Source organism: Pongo pygmaeus, chromosome 6 (assembly GCF_028885625.2).
Source record: "Pongo pygmaeus isolate AG05252 chromosome 6, NHGRI_mPonPyg2-v2.0_pri, whole genome shotgun sequence".
NCBI classification, from domain to species: Eukaryota; Metazoa; Chordata; class Mammalia; order Primates; family Hominidae; genus Pongo; species Pongo pygmaeus.
In genome coordinates this window covers 99,822,487-99,839,791 of record NC_072379.2, presented here as the reverse complement: position 1 = coordinate 99,839,791, position 17,305 = coordinate 99,822,487, and the positions used below count along the sequence as shown (strand labels likewise).

General features: G+C 38.2%; 1 protein-coding gene across 4 annotated transcripts in view; it reads right to left on the bottom strand.

Moving 5' to 3' along the window:
• The window catches only part of MAGI2 (membrane associated guanylate kinase, WW and PDZ domain containing 2), a 1,485,052-nt gene that overhangs the window by 323,560 nt on the left and 1,144,187 nt on the right, over window positions 1-17,305 (bottom strand). For all 4 annotated transcript variants that reach the window (XM_054494395.2, XM_054494398.2, XM_054494397.2 and 1 more), the window contains exons 8-9: window positions 15,160-15,281; window positions 13,023-13,205 (exon numbers count right to left, since the gene is read on the bottom strand). In XM_054494395.2, the coding sequence (XP_054350370.1) occupies window positions 13,023-13,205; window positions 15,160-15,281 (305 nt within the window). The remainder of the gene's footprint in view (window positions 1-13,022; window positions 13,206-15,159; window positions 15,282-17,305) is intronic.

The following is a 17,305-nucleotide window of genomic DNA, read 5'->3' as shown; positions in this document are numbered from 1 at the left end:
CTGGTCATGAACTAAGCCTTGGTGATTTATTAATGATCAAGTCAGACACAGGTTTTGATCTCAATGAACTTATAGTCAGGTTGGGGAGGCAGGGGCTGGCAAATAAGAATTTCCAATTCAGCTGAGGGAGGAGCAGATAAAAATAAGCATCTTTCATAAAAAGCAGATTGTTTCCTGATGAACCAAAGGCTCAGTTCAGAGAGACAGAGTAGTAGGAACTGAACGAATTTGACATTGTCTATAAGAGTGCATATGGTTCGTATACACGTGCGTGTGTGTACACACACATACACACCATAGAACACACACACGCCATAGAATACTATGCAGCCATAAAAAGTGATGAAATCATATCCTTTGCAGCAACATGGATGAAGCTGGAGGCCACTGTCCTAAGTGAATTAACACAAGAACAAAAAACCAAATACTACATGTTCTCACTTATAAGTGGAAGTTAAACATTGGGTACATATGGATATAAAGATGGAAACAACAAACACTAGGGACTACTAGAGTGGGGAGGGTCGGGGCAAGGGCTGAGAAACTACCTATTGGGTACTAAGCTCAATACCTGAGTGACAGGATTATGCATACCCCAAACCTCAGTGTCACGCAATATACCTATGTAACAAACCTGCACAGGTACCCCTGAATCTCAAATACAAGTTGAAATTATGTATTAAAAAAATGCAGATGGCAGTCCAGATAGCAGAATCTGGTAAATCTTTGTATCTAGCTGTATCACTTTGGTTCATTGATAAAGCAAGGGAATTGGTGATTTTGGACCTACACTTAAAAAGCTAAAGTGATAATAACTGCTTAAATGCATTTAGCAATTACTTTTAGTTTAAATTTATCTTAAGGTAAACACCTCTCACTAATATACTCACAGCCAACCACCTCCTCCTATACTATTAAGTATAAAAAGATGATGTTAACTCCATATTTTCCAGTCCATTTCTATTATATTTAAATAACAGGCTCTCAGAATTTTTTTTAAATGCCAATTTTATACCCAGTAGCATACTCTGGTACTCTAATATAACATTCCTGGTGTTATAACGTCTAGCACCATTCTGAGCTCTGCTCTCAGGCCGAGTAGAGGCCCCATCTATATTTTACTTTAGCTCCTCAGAGGGCCAGTGAGCCTTAGTGCAAATTAATATAAATATTTTGTGCAGAATAACTTAAAAATAATAGTAATAAATGTAAATTCCATGACCTTAATAGGTAAAATCATCATGAATATTATACCTCAATTACTGTGTGACGAATCCAAATGGATGCCAATACTGAAACTAGGAAAGAATGTGAAGTAGCACACTTTGCTATATCTGCACTAAAATGACAGTAAAGTTCTTAATCCTGCAGCAGAGATGAGAACCTAGGATAAGATTTGTATAGTTACCCCTTCTTAAGTGAACTTTTATCAGAATGTGATTTTAAATGAAGAGGGAATAAAGAGGACTGTGCAAGGCAAAAAGAAGAGAAAAGACAGAAATGAGAATAAAGGGGCACCACAATAGCATTTGGGTTACAAAGGCCTCTTTTTAAAACTAAAGGTTTTGCTGAAGCATAGCATGGTTTTAAGAATTGATGCAAAGACATTGTTTTTAATCCCCAAGTGGTTGGTCTGTAGCCAAATTCAAGCACTTTTCCAGGTGTGACATCTGTATCACCTATGTGTCATTATAAAAGGAGAGTAGGCTTGGAGCAGTGGCTCACGCCTGTAATCCCAGCATTTCGGGAGGCCGAGGCAGGAGGATCACAAGGTCAGGAGATCGAGACCGTCCTGACTGAAACGGTGAAATCCTATCTCTACTAAAAATACAAAAAATTAGCCTGGTGTGGTGGCAGGCACCTGTAGTCCCAGCTACTCAGGAGGCTGAGGCAGGAGAATGGTGGGAAGCCAGGAGGCAGAGCTTACAGTGAGCCAAGATCGCACCACTGCACTCTAGCCTGGGCGACAGAGCGAGACTCCCTCTCAAAAAAAAAAAAAAAAAGGAGAGTAGTGGCTAGAAAGTGTTCAGTGCTGCTCTCACCCTCACTGTGAGAGGTCCTGTTATTGGTCTGAGAGATACATTACTAGCAGTGGAGATATTAGGTATTTGAACAAAATGAAGTGGAATTTGAAAGTTAGGTGTGTTTAGAAAGAACAAAGAGTAAATATATTGATGGGCTAAGTTTATTTCTTTTCTACTGGAAGATACTAGTATTGGCCAGCTGGCTAGAAATTTATTTTCTGACTTTTAGAGAGACCAAAATGTTTTCATTAGCACCTATAGTTCATAAATGTCTAAACAGGCAAAATGATGTTATATCATGGCAGTTTTAGAAAATTATGTAACATGATGTGTGTATGAATATTTTGCTAGATTAAAACCTTTTTTTAAAAATTGAATTCCTATAACCACTTCCTTTATTTTTATTAGAAAGATAAAGCTAGAGACCTGGTGGTTTTACTGCTTATAATTTCTGGATGTGGTATTATGATTCACTATTATTTATTGCTAGCACTACAGAGAACTGAAAGGGAAAACATTATCAATGCTCTGTACCAGAAAGATTGTGAGAAGGCAGAGTGTCCATAAAAGTGAAAGGTACTTTTCTCAGGGGAATTTGCACAAACACAGGGAACTCTGAAACAAAGCAGCCACAAGAAGCATACTGCAGTAGATAAAAGATTACTAAAAATTTTTTGCTACTTCTCCACCAAAAGGTTCCCCTTCCCTTGAGTCTGGGCTGACCTATGACTCTCTCTGATCCAAAGAGTAGAAAAGTTGCATTTCTCTGATTAGTTCATTTGGTTCTAGGAATTGACAGACCAATCAATGGAATGGGGTGGAAGTGATACTGTGCAGGATCCAGCCTAGGCCTTACGAGGCCTGACAGCCTTCCCTTTTGCTCTCTCAAGCTACCCTAAGCTACCTTGTCATTGAGACAGTGTGGAGCAATGCCTGGCAAGATCTCAGGTGTCCCAACCATCCCAGCGGAGGCAGGAAGTGTGAGTGAAGCCGCCCTGCGCATCCTAGCCCCAGGAGAGCTTCATATGACTGCAACTGGGTGATGAGTCCCAAAGTAAGTCTAGTAGAAGAGAGCGACCTGCCTGATCCTAAGTGAGATCGCAGAATCATGAGCCAACCATCTAGTGTTCTTTTAAATCACTTGAGTTTGGCATAGTTTGTTAGGCAGCAATAGAAAACTAAACAGGTACTTCAAAAGAGTAGAAAAATTACATTTCTCTGGTTCTCATTGTGTGCTCAGGTTTCAAAAGGAAGCCTGCTCTGGATATAGGTTGGTTATGAAGTGATGGAAAAGCAAGCCAGAATACATTTTCAAATGACTTCTTAGGCTTTCTTGCAGCTGTTTCTCAGGGAATGTTTAATGAACAACCAGGAAATTGTATTAAACTGCTAAGGAGCTCAGAATGGTTAGGAAGGGCCAAAGAACACTGGGCTGGGGTAGAGTGGGAAATCACTGGATGACCGTTAACTGGAAAATCAATATGGAATGGCCAGCACTAAGAAGAGAGGCAGTAACTGCTCCTCTGAGAGCAGGCCCATCACTATCCACATGGGCCTCAGGTTAATCCTCACTCTTCCCTAGAGGGTAAAAAGGGTAACTAAGATTTCAGATAATAATGCTATGGGATAGAATTTCCTGAAACAGTGCTAAAACCCCCAAAGTGAGAAACCGCTTATAGTCCAACATCCTAGACTTATTCCTAGAAGCCACTTAATGTGACTGATAAGAAAGATAAATATAAAGATTAGGTTTTTTTCTACTGGATAGAAGCCCATAGTCTCCATCCTAAAAGTTAATCCCCATTGTTTTTCACAAACACCCCTTCAAAGCAGTTCTGAGCATAGGCTTGGATGGGAGAGGGGGAGATTAGAATGGAGGGTGTTCACAAAGCTGTACAGTAGGTGAGAAAGGAATCTTCTTGCCACTACTACAGGCAGTCGTTCTCATACTCCATTGGGCATATGATGTGGATTCCGACTTTTGGTTCAAGATAACAGATTGAACACACATCTTTCTCTTTAACAAGGACTTTAAAATAGCTAAACCCACAGCAATGAAGAGCCCCTGAGAAAGACTGTCATAAGACAAGACAATGGAAGAGAATTCTAGAATATGGAATGTCAGTAAAGGCATGAGAGCAGAGGTATCATGACTTTGAAAAGTATATTCCAGAGCAGGAGCTGGCAAACTAAGACCCGTGAGGCAAAACCTGCTGCCACATGTATTTGTAATTAAAATTTTATTGGAACACAGCCATACCCTCTTGTTTTTACATGTTGTCTAGGGCTGCTTTCACGATAGCAGAGTTGAATAGTTGTAACAGAGACCATCTGGTCTGCAAAACCTAAACTGTTTTACCTAAGTATTTACTAATATTTGACCCTTTACAGAGTTCGCTGATTTCGGTTCTAGTGTCTTCTTGGCTGGGAGGGCAGCATGGACAGGAAGGACTCTCAGTTGCTCCACAGAACCCCAGAAGGGCTAGAGATTCGGAAACATCTGATCCGAGTATATGGAAGATCTGCCTGGCCATTTGCCTGCATGCAGAACTCCCACCACACACCCAAGTCAGGGAATGAGAGTGTCTCCAAAACAGAAAGAAAAATGCCCCAGAGAACAGGTTAGACTTTCTTATTCTGTCCCTGCTTCATAACCCTAAATAAAATCTGACTAGTCTTCAAACTCTGCCACCAACGTTGGACTCCCAAGTAACTTTATAAGATTTCACTCTTAAGTATGGAAATCTAGAATCATTAGACATGTGAACACCACACTCTAGTAAAATAAAGGTATGTGAGAAAAAGAGGATATGCATAGGAGTAACAGTGGACTGTGTTTGGGAAAAATATAATGCAAAGTCCCTAAGTGTCAGCCATGCAACCACCCCACTAGACAAGGGTTGGAAGACAAAAAAATGACCAGAAAAACGGAGATCCTCCATGGTACCTAATATGATGATACTTTTGGGGGAAAATATGATTATTTTAAGAAATATATTGCAATAAAGAAAGAGTATAAAACTCCACAAAGCTGTTTAAGGGAAACAATATATTTATGGTACATTACTGGGCTCAGTGAACAAATGTACAAGGCCATAATGATGCAAAAACTATGCAAATTTCACTAAAATTAGTGTAAAACTCTATTGGGAGGATGTAGGAGGGTTACCAGATGCTAAAGCTTCATTTCTTTCTAAAAGAAAGTAAATATAGGTCATGTCTAAACTGTGAAATCAAGACAACTGTGTAAGTGTATTCGTTAGAAGTGTGAAGGTAGCTACCAAAAGAATTATCTAAAAGAATATAAACTAATCCATTGTCTCTGGGATTATAGGTCTAGAGGGTGGGAAGGGACAGGGTGGAGACATTTTAAGCATGATAAATATTTTGATCCTTTTTTATTTACCATGCACATGTACTGCTTCAACAATTAAAAAAATACATATATATACACACATGCATATTGTTGACACTACTTCTAGAAATCTGGAATCAGTAGGTCTGGGGTCACAGGAAACTGTATTTTTAAAAAGCTCTCCAAATGGTTCTGACAAAGTTAATCTTGTGCTCTTACTTTCAGAAGCACAGATATAGAGGTAGCGACCACTAAAAGAGCAGTGATATCTACCTGCTCAAGTGGAGAAGTGCCAGGGGCTAAACAATTCTAGGATCGGCTGGGCATGGTGCCTCATAACTGTAATCCCAAGATTTTGGGAGGCCAAGGCAGGAGCCTTGCTTCAGGCCAGGAGTTTGAGACCAGCCTGGGCAACAAAGTGATACCTTGTCTCTATAAAAAATTTAAAGAAATTAGCCAAGCATGGTGGTGCAAGCCTGTGGTTCCAGCTACTTGGGAGGCTGAGGTGAAGGATGGCTGGAGCCTAGGAGCTGGAGGCTACAGTGAACTATGACTGTGCCACTACACTCCAGCCTGGGTGACAGAGTGAGACTCTGTCAAGGAAAACATGATGAAAAGAAGAGAGAAGAAAGAAGCAAGAAGAAGAAGAAAAGAAAGAATTAAAAAAGAAGAGAAAGATGAAGAATGCTAGGATGCTCGCATGTTTTTCTCTCAGGATACTTTCTTGTGATTTTACTAATAAAAGGGGTAAATACTAAAGGAAGGCAAATAAAAACAAACGGGTTATGAGTTACTTCATAATTCAACCCCTGCCTATGGAAGCACTTCACGAATAGGTTAGCTCTCTTCTCTCTCGTGTATGCTGCAAACCACAAGCTTTGATTCAAAAATTAGCCTAGGGAAAAACACAAAATACTATGTAAAGAGGGAAGCTTTTTAACTGAAGGATGTTAGATAAATAACTATCTATCAGACTCTGTGGTGTCTGTGTAAGCCATGTTACATCAAAGTTGATTTTTAAAATACTTTAAAGAATGTAATCAGGGTCTCTAGTGTTTACAAATGATTGCTGGGATGTGTAGAATACTTAATAACCAGAACTCAGAGGGTTTCTGGGCACTATGGTAATTCTTTCTGAGAAACCTTCTGGAACATCATAGGATCATCAGGGATTGGCTCAATGATTGTCAATAAGCAGTTGTTGTCAAAAGCAGCCAAAGGCACACTGCCCTCATTTTCTCCTGTTCTCCATACCTTCCCAGGAGTCAGTGCTGACTAAGAAAGAAATAATTACCAACTCTACCCTTGTTTCTCTTGTACAGGACCCTGGGTCAAACTTTTTGGTACAGAGGATTTTTCTTTGTGCCTACACAAACCACTGACATCTTTTTGCCTAAATTAGAGATCACCTAGAGCTGGAGAAGTTGATTAAAATACTTTCATGCTTATTTCAATGTCAAATGAGACTGCTCACCTTTTCAATACCAATGACTTATCCTTGATATCTGTAGTATCTATTAGTTGTGTTAATTTTTGAGGTCCATTTGATATATAAAGTCTTTATAAAAAAGAAAATTAATTTTGTCTTTACCATGTACTTGTCTTTTAAATTTCATCCAGAAAATGAAAAACTGGTTTGTTGGTGCTTCAGTGGTCTGCTACATTGTCCAATTAGCATTGACTAGGCTATACTGTAAAAGAGGAATTCAGCCTATTCAAATTTCATTTCTTCATTTATAAAAGCATTCATCCAACCACCATCCATCCATCCATCCATCCATCCATCCATCCATCCATCCATCCAAGAAGTGCTTATGAGCACCCGTTATTTGCCCAGCGCTGTTTTATGTTCCAGGAACATAAAAGTAAAACAAAATATTAGCCACAGAGCAAACTTCTATGCCAAATGGGCTAAAAATTAGTTGAAAAATTCTATGAGAATGTTTTTAATTACATGTATATGTGTATTTGTGACATTTTGATTTTTTTATTTGAGGATATATGACTCTATACTGTCTCTGATGTTTGCTACAAGTCTAAGTAGTTCATCTTTACCACTTATGATGATCATTTTACTCCATACTTCACCATAAATCCACACTGAAGGTGAAACATTAATGTACACGGTGGCAGCGTACCCCTTTTTCTAGGCATTTCTCACTACTGTGCCTCTCTGCATGTGCTATTTCCTCTTCCCATGATCTTCCTCACTTGTCCACCTAGCAGATATCTGTTCATCATCCAAAACTCTTTCAGGCATCATCTTCTCTATGAGGTCTTCCCTAAGCACCTCCCAGCAGAACGGCTTCCCCCTTTCCTCTGTACTATTGTTGTACTTATGTACATATTTTTATTATAGCATTAATATAAATATTCATTGACATGTCACTGGTAAACTTCTTGAAGATAGAAACATTTGTCTCATTTTTGCATCCCTAGTAATTTGGGATTTGCTAGTAATTAGCAAAATGTCTGGCACATTCACTAAATATTTGCTGAATTGAACTCAAGAGCCATTCCCTCTATTATAACATGTGGGATGTTGCAGAAATGTGTTTTTACATGTCATTTTAAATTATCTCACAATTACAGGTAAACATTTTACATTTTTTGAATATTTAACAAGCATTACATTTTGTTTGATTAAACTCTTTTCCAATGAGAGACATTATCATCCCTATAAAAGCCTAATAAAATTATACAGTTAGCAATATACTTTAAAAAATTTCTGTTGCTTAGCCGGGTGTGGTGGTGCATGCCTGTAGTCCTAGCTACTTGGAAGCCTGAGGCAGGGGGATTGTGTGAGCCCAGGAATTTGAGTGCCGCCAGCCTGGGCAACATAGCAAGACCCCATCTCTTGAGAAAACAAACAAACAAACAAACAAACTTCTGTTGCTCACTCCTCCTACTCTCCTGACTTTGTGCCAATATTGTGGTTATTACGTACCTATTATATTTTGTTACAATTACTTGTTTATGGGCCTGTGGCCCCTCCCAGATGTGAACTTCTTGAGAAACAGGTCTGTGTTCTTCCCATCTTTATAGCCCTGGTGCACTGCAATGACTATGAAAGGGAGGTGCTCAGCAAGTTAAATACATAGAGGACTAAACAGGAGATGGTGAATAGAATTAAATCTTTGGTTCTTTTATCTCGCTTAGGACGTGCTTTGTGATTATCTTAAATGAAGACAATCTGCTACATTCTAAATAAAGCTTTGACTTTGTGGTTGAATAAAGCTAACTTAGACTGTGTGGGTGTGGCAAACTAGCAAAATGAGTAAAAAAGAGAAAAGATTTTCTATGCAAATATTTTTATTTTGTCTTTTAAGTTTACACTGAAATAAGTCTTTTCTGATTTTGAAACATGAAATAGTGGAAAGAAAAATAACTACATTTTTATTCTAAAAAGAAATGGATTTGTGAAATATTTCACTGAAGTTCAAAAGCATTGGGGAGTCTTTCCCCTTTCCCAAGATGGAATTAGTCCCATAATTTTGTTTTATTCTAATCGTAGGCAATAGGGTAATTTTTATTGAAACATTTGATGTTTGTGAGGTTTTGGCAACATGAAGATGTGGATGCTCAGTAAAATATCACCAAATGAATGGCAGAGTTGGACACCCTCTAACTCACTCTTGTAGAAAATTATCTACACATGACTTTTATAACAGTAGTGTTTGGAAACGTGGTGAGTTAGTTTTGAAACTTCATCTCAACTTTTAAGGAGATATAATATGCATTATTACTCACAAATGAGTGGCAGTGACAAATATACTCATAAGGGTACCATAAAAAGTTATTTATACAGAAACTATATGATAAATGGCAATATAGCTTTGGTGATATTTAAAGTTAAAAATGTCAGATGAATACCTCAATTTTTTTTTGTTTCACTATACACAAACCACTTTAAAACCCATGGAAGAACAATTCATAAGTGTATTGGTCATAAAAATGGCAGAACTTTTTCTCCAAAGGAATTCTCTAATTTTTGTATCTACTAGAACTGATTGAGTTTATAAAGTTGATATCATAAACTAAATAAATGTGAAAAACATGATGATGGTGATAGAGTATATTCCTTTAGAGATATAGTTACTACTTTATAATAGTATTCTAAGGCATTTAAAAATTACACTATACCAAGAAAAATTTCTGAAATTGAGGCAGTAATTAATAGCCTACCAACCAAAAAAAGTCCACGATCAGACAGATTCACAGCCGAATTCTACCAGAGGTACAAAGAGGAGATGGTACCATTCCTTCTGAAACTATTCCAAAGAATAGAAAATGAGGGAATCCTCCCTAACTCATTTTATGATGCCAGCATCATCCTGATACCAAAACCTGGCAGAGACACAACAAAAAAAGAAAATTTCAGGCCAATATCCCTGATGAACATCGATGCAAAAATCCTCAATAAAATATTGGCAAACCAAATCCAGCAGCACATCAAAAAGCTTTTCCATCACAATCAAGTGAGCTTCATTCCTGGGATGCAAGGCTGGTTCAACATATGCAAATCAATAAACGTAATCCATCACATAAGCAGAATCAATGACAAAAACCACATGATTATCTCAAAAGATGCAGAAAAGGCCTTCGAGAAAATTCAACACCCCTTCATGCTAAAACCTCTCCATAAACTAGGTATTGATGGAACATATCTCAAAATAATGCGAGCTATTTATGACAAACCCACAGCCAATATCATACTGAATGGGAAAAAATGGGAAGCATTCCTTTTGAAAACTGGCGCAAGACAAGGATACCCTCTCTCACCACTCCTATTCAACATAGTATTGGAAGTTCTGGCTGGGGCAATCAGGCAAGAGAAAGAAATAAAGCGTATTCAAATAGAAAAAGAGGAAGTCAAATATTCTCTTTTTGCAGATTACATGATTGTATATTTAGAAAACCCCATCGTCTCAGCCCAAAAACTCCTTATGCTGATAATAAGCAACTTCAGCAAAGTCTCAGGATACAAAATTCAATGTGCAAAAATCACGAGCATTCCTATACACCAATAATAGACAAACAGAAAGCCAAATCATAAGTGAACTCCCATTCAAAACTGCTACAAAGAGAATAAAATACCTAGGAATACAACTTATGAGGGGTGTGAAGGACCTCTTCAGGGAGAACTATAAACCACTGCTCAAGGGAATAAGAGAGGACACAAACAAATGGAAAACATTCCATACTCATGGATAAGAGGAATCAATATCATGAAAATGGCCATACTGCCCAAAGTAATTTATAGATTCAGTGCTATCCCCATCAAGCTACCATTGACTTTCTTCACAGAATTGGAAAAAACCACCATAAATTTTATATGGAACCAAAAAAGAACCCACATTGCCAAAACAATCCTAAGCAAAAAGAACAAAGCTGGAGGCATCACACTACATGACTTCCAACTATACTATAAGGCTACAGTAACCAAAATAGCATGGTACTGGTACCAAGACAGATATACATGCCAATGGAACAGAACAGAGGCCTCAGAAATAAACACCATACATCTACAAACATCTGATCTTTGACAAACCTGATGAAAACAAGCAATGGGGAAAGAATTCACTATTTAATAAATGGTGTTGGGAAAACTGGCTAGCCGTATGCAGAAAACTGAAACTGGACCCCTTCCTTACACCTTATATAAAAATTAACTCAAGATGGATTAAAGACTTAAATGTAAGACCTAAAACCATAAAAACTCTAGAAGAAAACCCAGGCAATACCATTCAGGACATAGGCATGGGCAAAGACTTCATGACTAAAACACCAAAAGCAACGGCAACAAAAGCCAAAATTGACAAATGGGTTGTAATTAAACTAAAGAGCTTCTGCAGAGCAAAAGAAACTACCATCAGAGTGAACAGGCAACCTACAGAATAGGAGAAAGTTTTTGTAATCTACCCATCTGACAAAGGGCTAATATCCAGAATCTACAAAGAACTTAAGCAAATTTACACGAAAAAAAAAAACAACCCTATGAAAAAGTGGGCAAAGGATATGAACAGACACTTCTCAAAAGAAGACATCTGTGCAGTCAACAAACATATGAAAAAAAGCTCATCATCACTGGTCATTAGAGAAATGCAAATCAAAACCACAATGAGATACCATCTCATGCCAGTTAGAATGGTGATCATTAAAAAGTCAGGAAACAACAGATGCTGGAGGGGATGTGGAGAAACACGAACGTTTTTACACTGTTGGTGGGAGTGTAAATTAGTTCAACCATTGTGGAAGACAGTGTGGCAATTCCTCAAGGATCTAGAACCAGAACTACCATTTGATTCAGCAATCCCATTACTGTATATATACCCAAAGGATTATAAATCATTCTACTATAAAGACACATGCACACATATGCTTATTGTGGCTCTATTCACAATAGCAAAGACTTGGAACTAACCCAAATGCCCATCAATGATAGACTGCATAAAGAAAATGTGGCACATATACACCATGGAATACTATGCAGCCATAAAAAAGGATGAGTTCATGTCTTTTGCAGGGACATGGATGAAGCTGGAAACCATCAATCTCAGCAAACTAACACAAGAACAGAAAACCAAACACTGCATGTTCTCACTCATAAGTGGGAGTTGAACAATGAGAACACATGGACACAGAGAGGGCAACATCACACACTGGGGCCTGTCCATGGGTGGGGGGCTAAAGGAGGGATAGCATTAGGAGAAATACCTAATGTAGATGATGGGTTGATGGGTGCAGGAAACCACCATGGCTTGTGTATACCTATGTAACAAAACTGCACGTTCTGTACATGTCCCCAGAACTTAAAGTATAATTAAAAAAAATTACACTATACAAATCTTGAATCAGCACTTAAAATACACAAAGTCAAATTTAATTTCTTCACTGTTTTCTAGATAAGGAAATTCATATTTACAAGTTATGGGATTTATCCAAAATCATGGGCCAGGCAAGAAAATTTAAAATCAGACTGTGAAGCCAAACCTTGTTCATTACTTTTTCATTTACTCTGTGTAATTTTCATATTTTATATGTTCCTGCCCTTAGCAATTTGCCTCTGTATTTCCACATGAAATAAATTTCAATTGTAATTTGAGTAGACATCTGAGTAATTATATATGAAAAATAATTTTTAAGGACTAGAAAAGACTCATATATTAAAACATTATATGGGGACATACACAGACCTAGTCCAGTTTAAAATTTTCTGTATGAGATGGGCATGTATATTTCAATAACTAACCTGGGTGATACAGCATGAGAATATTATAAGATTAACACAGATTTTAAAATATTGTGGCTGAATATAAGTTAGAAAAGTGTGAAATGTTAATCACACCCCTAAGAACAAACTCTAGAGATAAATTAGAAAAGTGTCAATCTCAAGAGTCCATTGAATTCAGCAAACAGAAGGGGTAGTCTAAAAATGAAGGCAAAAATTATATTCAAAATTGTTTCCAAATTAATTCAACTTGATATTTTTAAACTTAGGGGAAACATAATTTATGCTTTATGCTTTTCCTAAAGTGAAGTGACCTTTGTCTTTTGAATAAAAACACAAAAGAAGCTCCTTATATTTGCCTTCAGAAAAAAAGATGTTGCAAAACAATTTTCTAAACCATGAAGGACCTTACCTGTTTCCATTTTTCCATCCTGTGCTGCAGGCCCATCCGGAATCACACTTTTCACCTGCAGAAACTCATCAGGCTCGTCTCCACCAATGATGGTAAATCCAAAACCCATGTTGCTCTTTTTTAGGGTGGTGCTGAGGAATGTTCCCTTCAACTGGGATGCATCCCGGGTGAAGAGTGGTTTTTCTACATTGGCCAATATAAGTTAAAAAAGAAAAAGGCATGTTCAAGGCAAGTTCTCAGACAAGAGAAAGCCAGCCCCTGAGCAGCGACAATCCCAGGGGTAAATGTGGGGGGTCTTATACAGCAAATGCAAGCAGGTGGTGACTGCAAGAGGAGTAAAACTATTAGAACTTCCTACACATGAAAAGCAGTCCCAAGCATCCAGGGAAATATGAAAAAGCTGTTTGGTTTGGAGACAGACTTTTTGTCAAATCAGTTTCCACTCATTAATTTAGCCTTTTTGTGCTTAAAAAGGCTGTGTCAACAGGCTGCCAGAGCCTTCTGAGAAAGAGGACAAGGAGCCCAAATCATCCAGACAACATCTGATCTGTTCTTCTCGTTATTATGAAAGATTCCAGGTAGGAGGTATGTGTCAGTGGCCGATCCTAAACTAAGACTTGAAGAAATGAGGGTAGAAAAATGAAATGGACTTGTGATTTTTTTTAAATGAATAAGAGCACAACATTTCAGCATGTGCAGTATCACAAACAGAGAAACAGTGGAATGTGATCACATACTCAAAGGTCCAGATTGCTTAGAAAGAGTACCTGTATGTGGGACTGACTTTTGTTTACATTGCTCTATTGTGAGATAGTATAAAGATAACCAGATAAATAAATTGCTATTGGCTCTGATAGTGTTTAGTATACTCTAAAATGTGAGCAAAAGGCAAGCCAATGTTTTTAGATATAATTATGAATGTAAAGGTAACACATTTTGTCACAATATGTTGATAGATTCAAATCATATGCCCGAATAATCTGAATAGGCACTGCATAGATTTACCTGCTAATTTGTTATATAATATGCTTTTCCAACTATGATCTGTAATAAATATATTCCTAAGTATAGTAAGTGTTTTAAAAAATAATAGTCATACTAGGAAACGGAATTAATATCTGCTTTAAATTCCATCACAGATAAATATTTTATATGATTCTTTTAAAATGTGTTATATTTAGGTGGTCTGATTTAATATTTTTAACAGCCAAATTGTATATGGTAACTCAGTTAAGTATTCTGCATGATATCTTTGTTGTTACATTTTGGGTGACAAGTAATAAACTCTAAAATAATAAGTCATTCTATTAGACTTCTACTTTTTCTGTCCGCTTACATATCACATGTATCTTTATTAAAAACAGAGGTTCTTTAAAACATAAATAAAAACTACATATAATCCTTTCTCCTACGTTTTCTTTATCAAATTAATGTTTATAGTTGGAGATAAGTTCATCAGGAGACCTTTACATTCATTTAATTATGCTGCAGTATATAGCGTGAAAATTACCAGCAGGCAAGCCTAGGCCTCCCGCCTCTAAAGGCTCTTTTGTGCTTTTATTTAGAAGCTCACTAGCTGTGAAAAGTTTGTGCAGCAACTCATCCCACTACGTGGCTCCCAGGTGTAGTCAGGTCCCGCAAGCAGCCCTGGGACATACCGAACAGCCAGGGCCTCCCTGCTGGGTCGCGCTGATAGTAAGACAAGTCATTCACGCTGCGCGACCTCTCCGGGGCAGCACGGGGGCGGATGGATTTGGGCCTAGGTAATGTCCATGAGGAGCTGCCTACTGTCACAAAGGAGAACAAGCCTCATTCTTGTGCTTGGTCTTTTAAGGACAAACTTATGAGTCTCTATGAATCTCTGCAGTTTACAGTGCCACTATAAAAATCCATTAATCTCCACGTGGTGACATGCTGTACATTCCTATAAAGTACTGCCTGCGGCTGTAACTTCATCTGCGGTTGCTAAAGGCATTAGTTTAGAGAGAATGCAAACATCCAGCTAAAGCTAATAGGAAGGTCTGGAGAAAGCAAATCAATTTTTCAAAATGGTCCAAACTACAGACATATTTGGAAGAGCAGGCAGTTTGACAGACAATTTTCCCTTTGAAACATCACATGCTGACAGGTATCATACCTCGGAAACCTGGGGCCTGCAGGGGCTTTGTTCCAAGTTCTGTGTGGGGCATGTTATGTTGCTGTAGCTTCCTTTTTGCTTCCAGTACAGGATTTTCAAACTGTGTTCTTCTATTTATGTGGCTAAAAAAGAAAATTTCAAATTAGGATAACAGTGGGGTAAAGTCATTTAAAAGACCATATGTATGGCTCTATAGAGAGCAGGTGATTAAGGGCCACCTTATCTGATTACAGTCAAGTGCCTCACCCAGCACGCGGTCAGGCTCCTGACTGGGCTGGCCTGTGTACAACACACATTTCTGTGACAAGTGCTGAGTTCTCAAAGGCTCTCTCATATGTTATTCTATTTACATTATGCATGATTCAGCCAAAAGAACTAGAATGTGCACTTGCTTTCTGGTCTACTGTGTTCATTGGAGATGAGTTTAATTCGCATGAAAATAAGTGGTCAAGAAATGAAATTTATACTGAATGGAGTTGAAGAAAAGAGCATCACCTGAGCTTTGCAAAGTCCCCATATACAACAGGATAAATGTGAGGTAAATTCATTGATAGAGTATAGCAACCAGAGTCTGCACTTTTTAGAGTTAGTCCTGGATTGAGAGACTGGGATCCAGGAGAAAGACTCCCAAGATGTTTGCGGAAGTTACAGAATACATATGTAGGACAGTTGATGCTGAAATCAATCAAAAGTAGAGAATTCATATTCTACACGGTGAGAGGGCAGACTCGTAGGTAACAGACGCAGAGTGGCTTGAATCAACGCTGGCCCAGCTACACTGAGAGCTTATAGTCCAAGCAAACTGTGAATTCCTGTATAGCAGGCTGTTTGAAATGTAGAGTTCCTTATCTGTGGGGACAGTAGAAACCAACAATCCTGCTTTTAGTGGTGGGCCTATGTTGCTGTTTCTCTAGGATATAAACATCCCATGAGAGGGCTGGCATATACATTGATTTTGGTTCTTCGTACAAACGGAGATAGAATTATGGCAGGCAAGCATGAAGAGGAGAGAAGGGATGGAACAGAAACTGACAAATACTGAGTACTTAACTCTTGGCCAGTTACTATATATAATTTTCCTCAGTGAAGTTTCATAACAACCCAGACTTGCATTCTAATTATTCACCTTTTAAAGGCAATGAGACTGACACATGGAGAGATCGGATTATTTGCTCTAAATCACATCTCGTAAGTGGAAAGGCTGGACTTGGCCGTGTTTATTTCTAAACTGAATCTCTGCACACTTTTTTCTTTTTGATATACAATTTCACATTGGCATGTGCACACACACACTTATTGTGTGTACACACCCTGCACGTCCCCAACACAAACCACTTACAGCTTCAGAAAGGAAAGGAGACAGAAGCAGCAATATCTCAACAACCAATTTTCCAATACTATGAATCAGATCATTTCAAAGCAGTTCCCAGAAACATGGTAAGTCAACCGTAAGATCTAATTCTTTCTTCACGGGAGACAGGGTAAGGTAGCTGCCTGTCCCACACGCTCTGCAGTTAATCAGTCCTGTATTCAAATTCCAGCTCTACCACTTTACTAGCAGTGTGACCTTGGGTGAGTTATTGAAACTGAGTCTTAGTGTCTTAATCTGTAATAGCAGCATAATGCCTCCTTCCCGGGGTGGTTGTGAGGATTAAGTGAAATAATGAATACTAGCACATGGTTTTGAGTACAGACATGCTCAATAATTAGCAGCAGCTTGTATCATCATCTTAATCACCACCATCACTGTCGTCATTTTTCATCCATAAGAAAGGCTTTATTGGGGAACTTCAGAAGCACTGGGACCTTGCTCTAACTGCCTTTGGTGCTGTTTAGGAAGGGAGTGCTTCTAACAATGCTCTTTGTTAATGAAACTCATTTGTAAGAGGTTCAAAGTACAACCATCTATGTAAAATTATTTTCCACTGGAAATAAAATGTTATTGTAATGCTCTTGTGCACCAAGGCCTTGTGCATCGTGACTGGTGCACAGTGAACTAACAATATCTGTGCCTGTAAAGCATGTGAGCTGTAAACTCTTAACACTGCCACCCTGTTTTGGAAGGACCAGAGTTTGATGCCTGTTTTCCTGTTTCTCCATTGTTACATAACTTCCTTACCAAAATCCTTTGCAACCTTCCTATTAC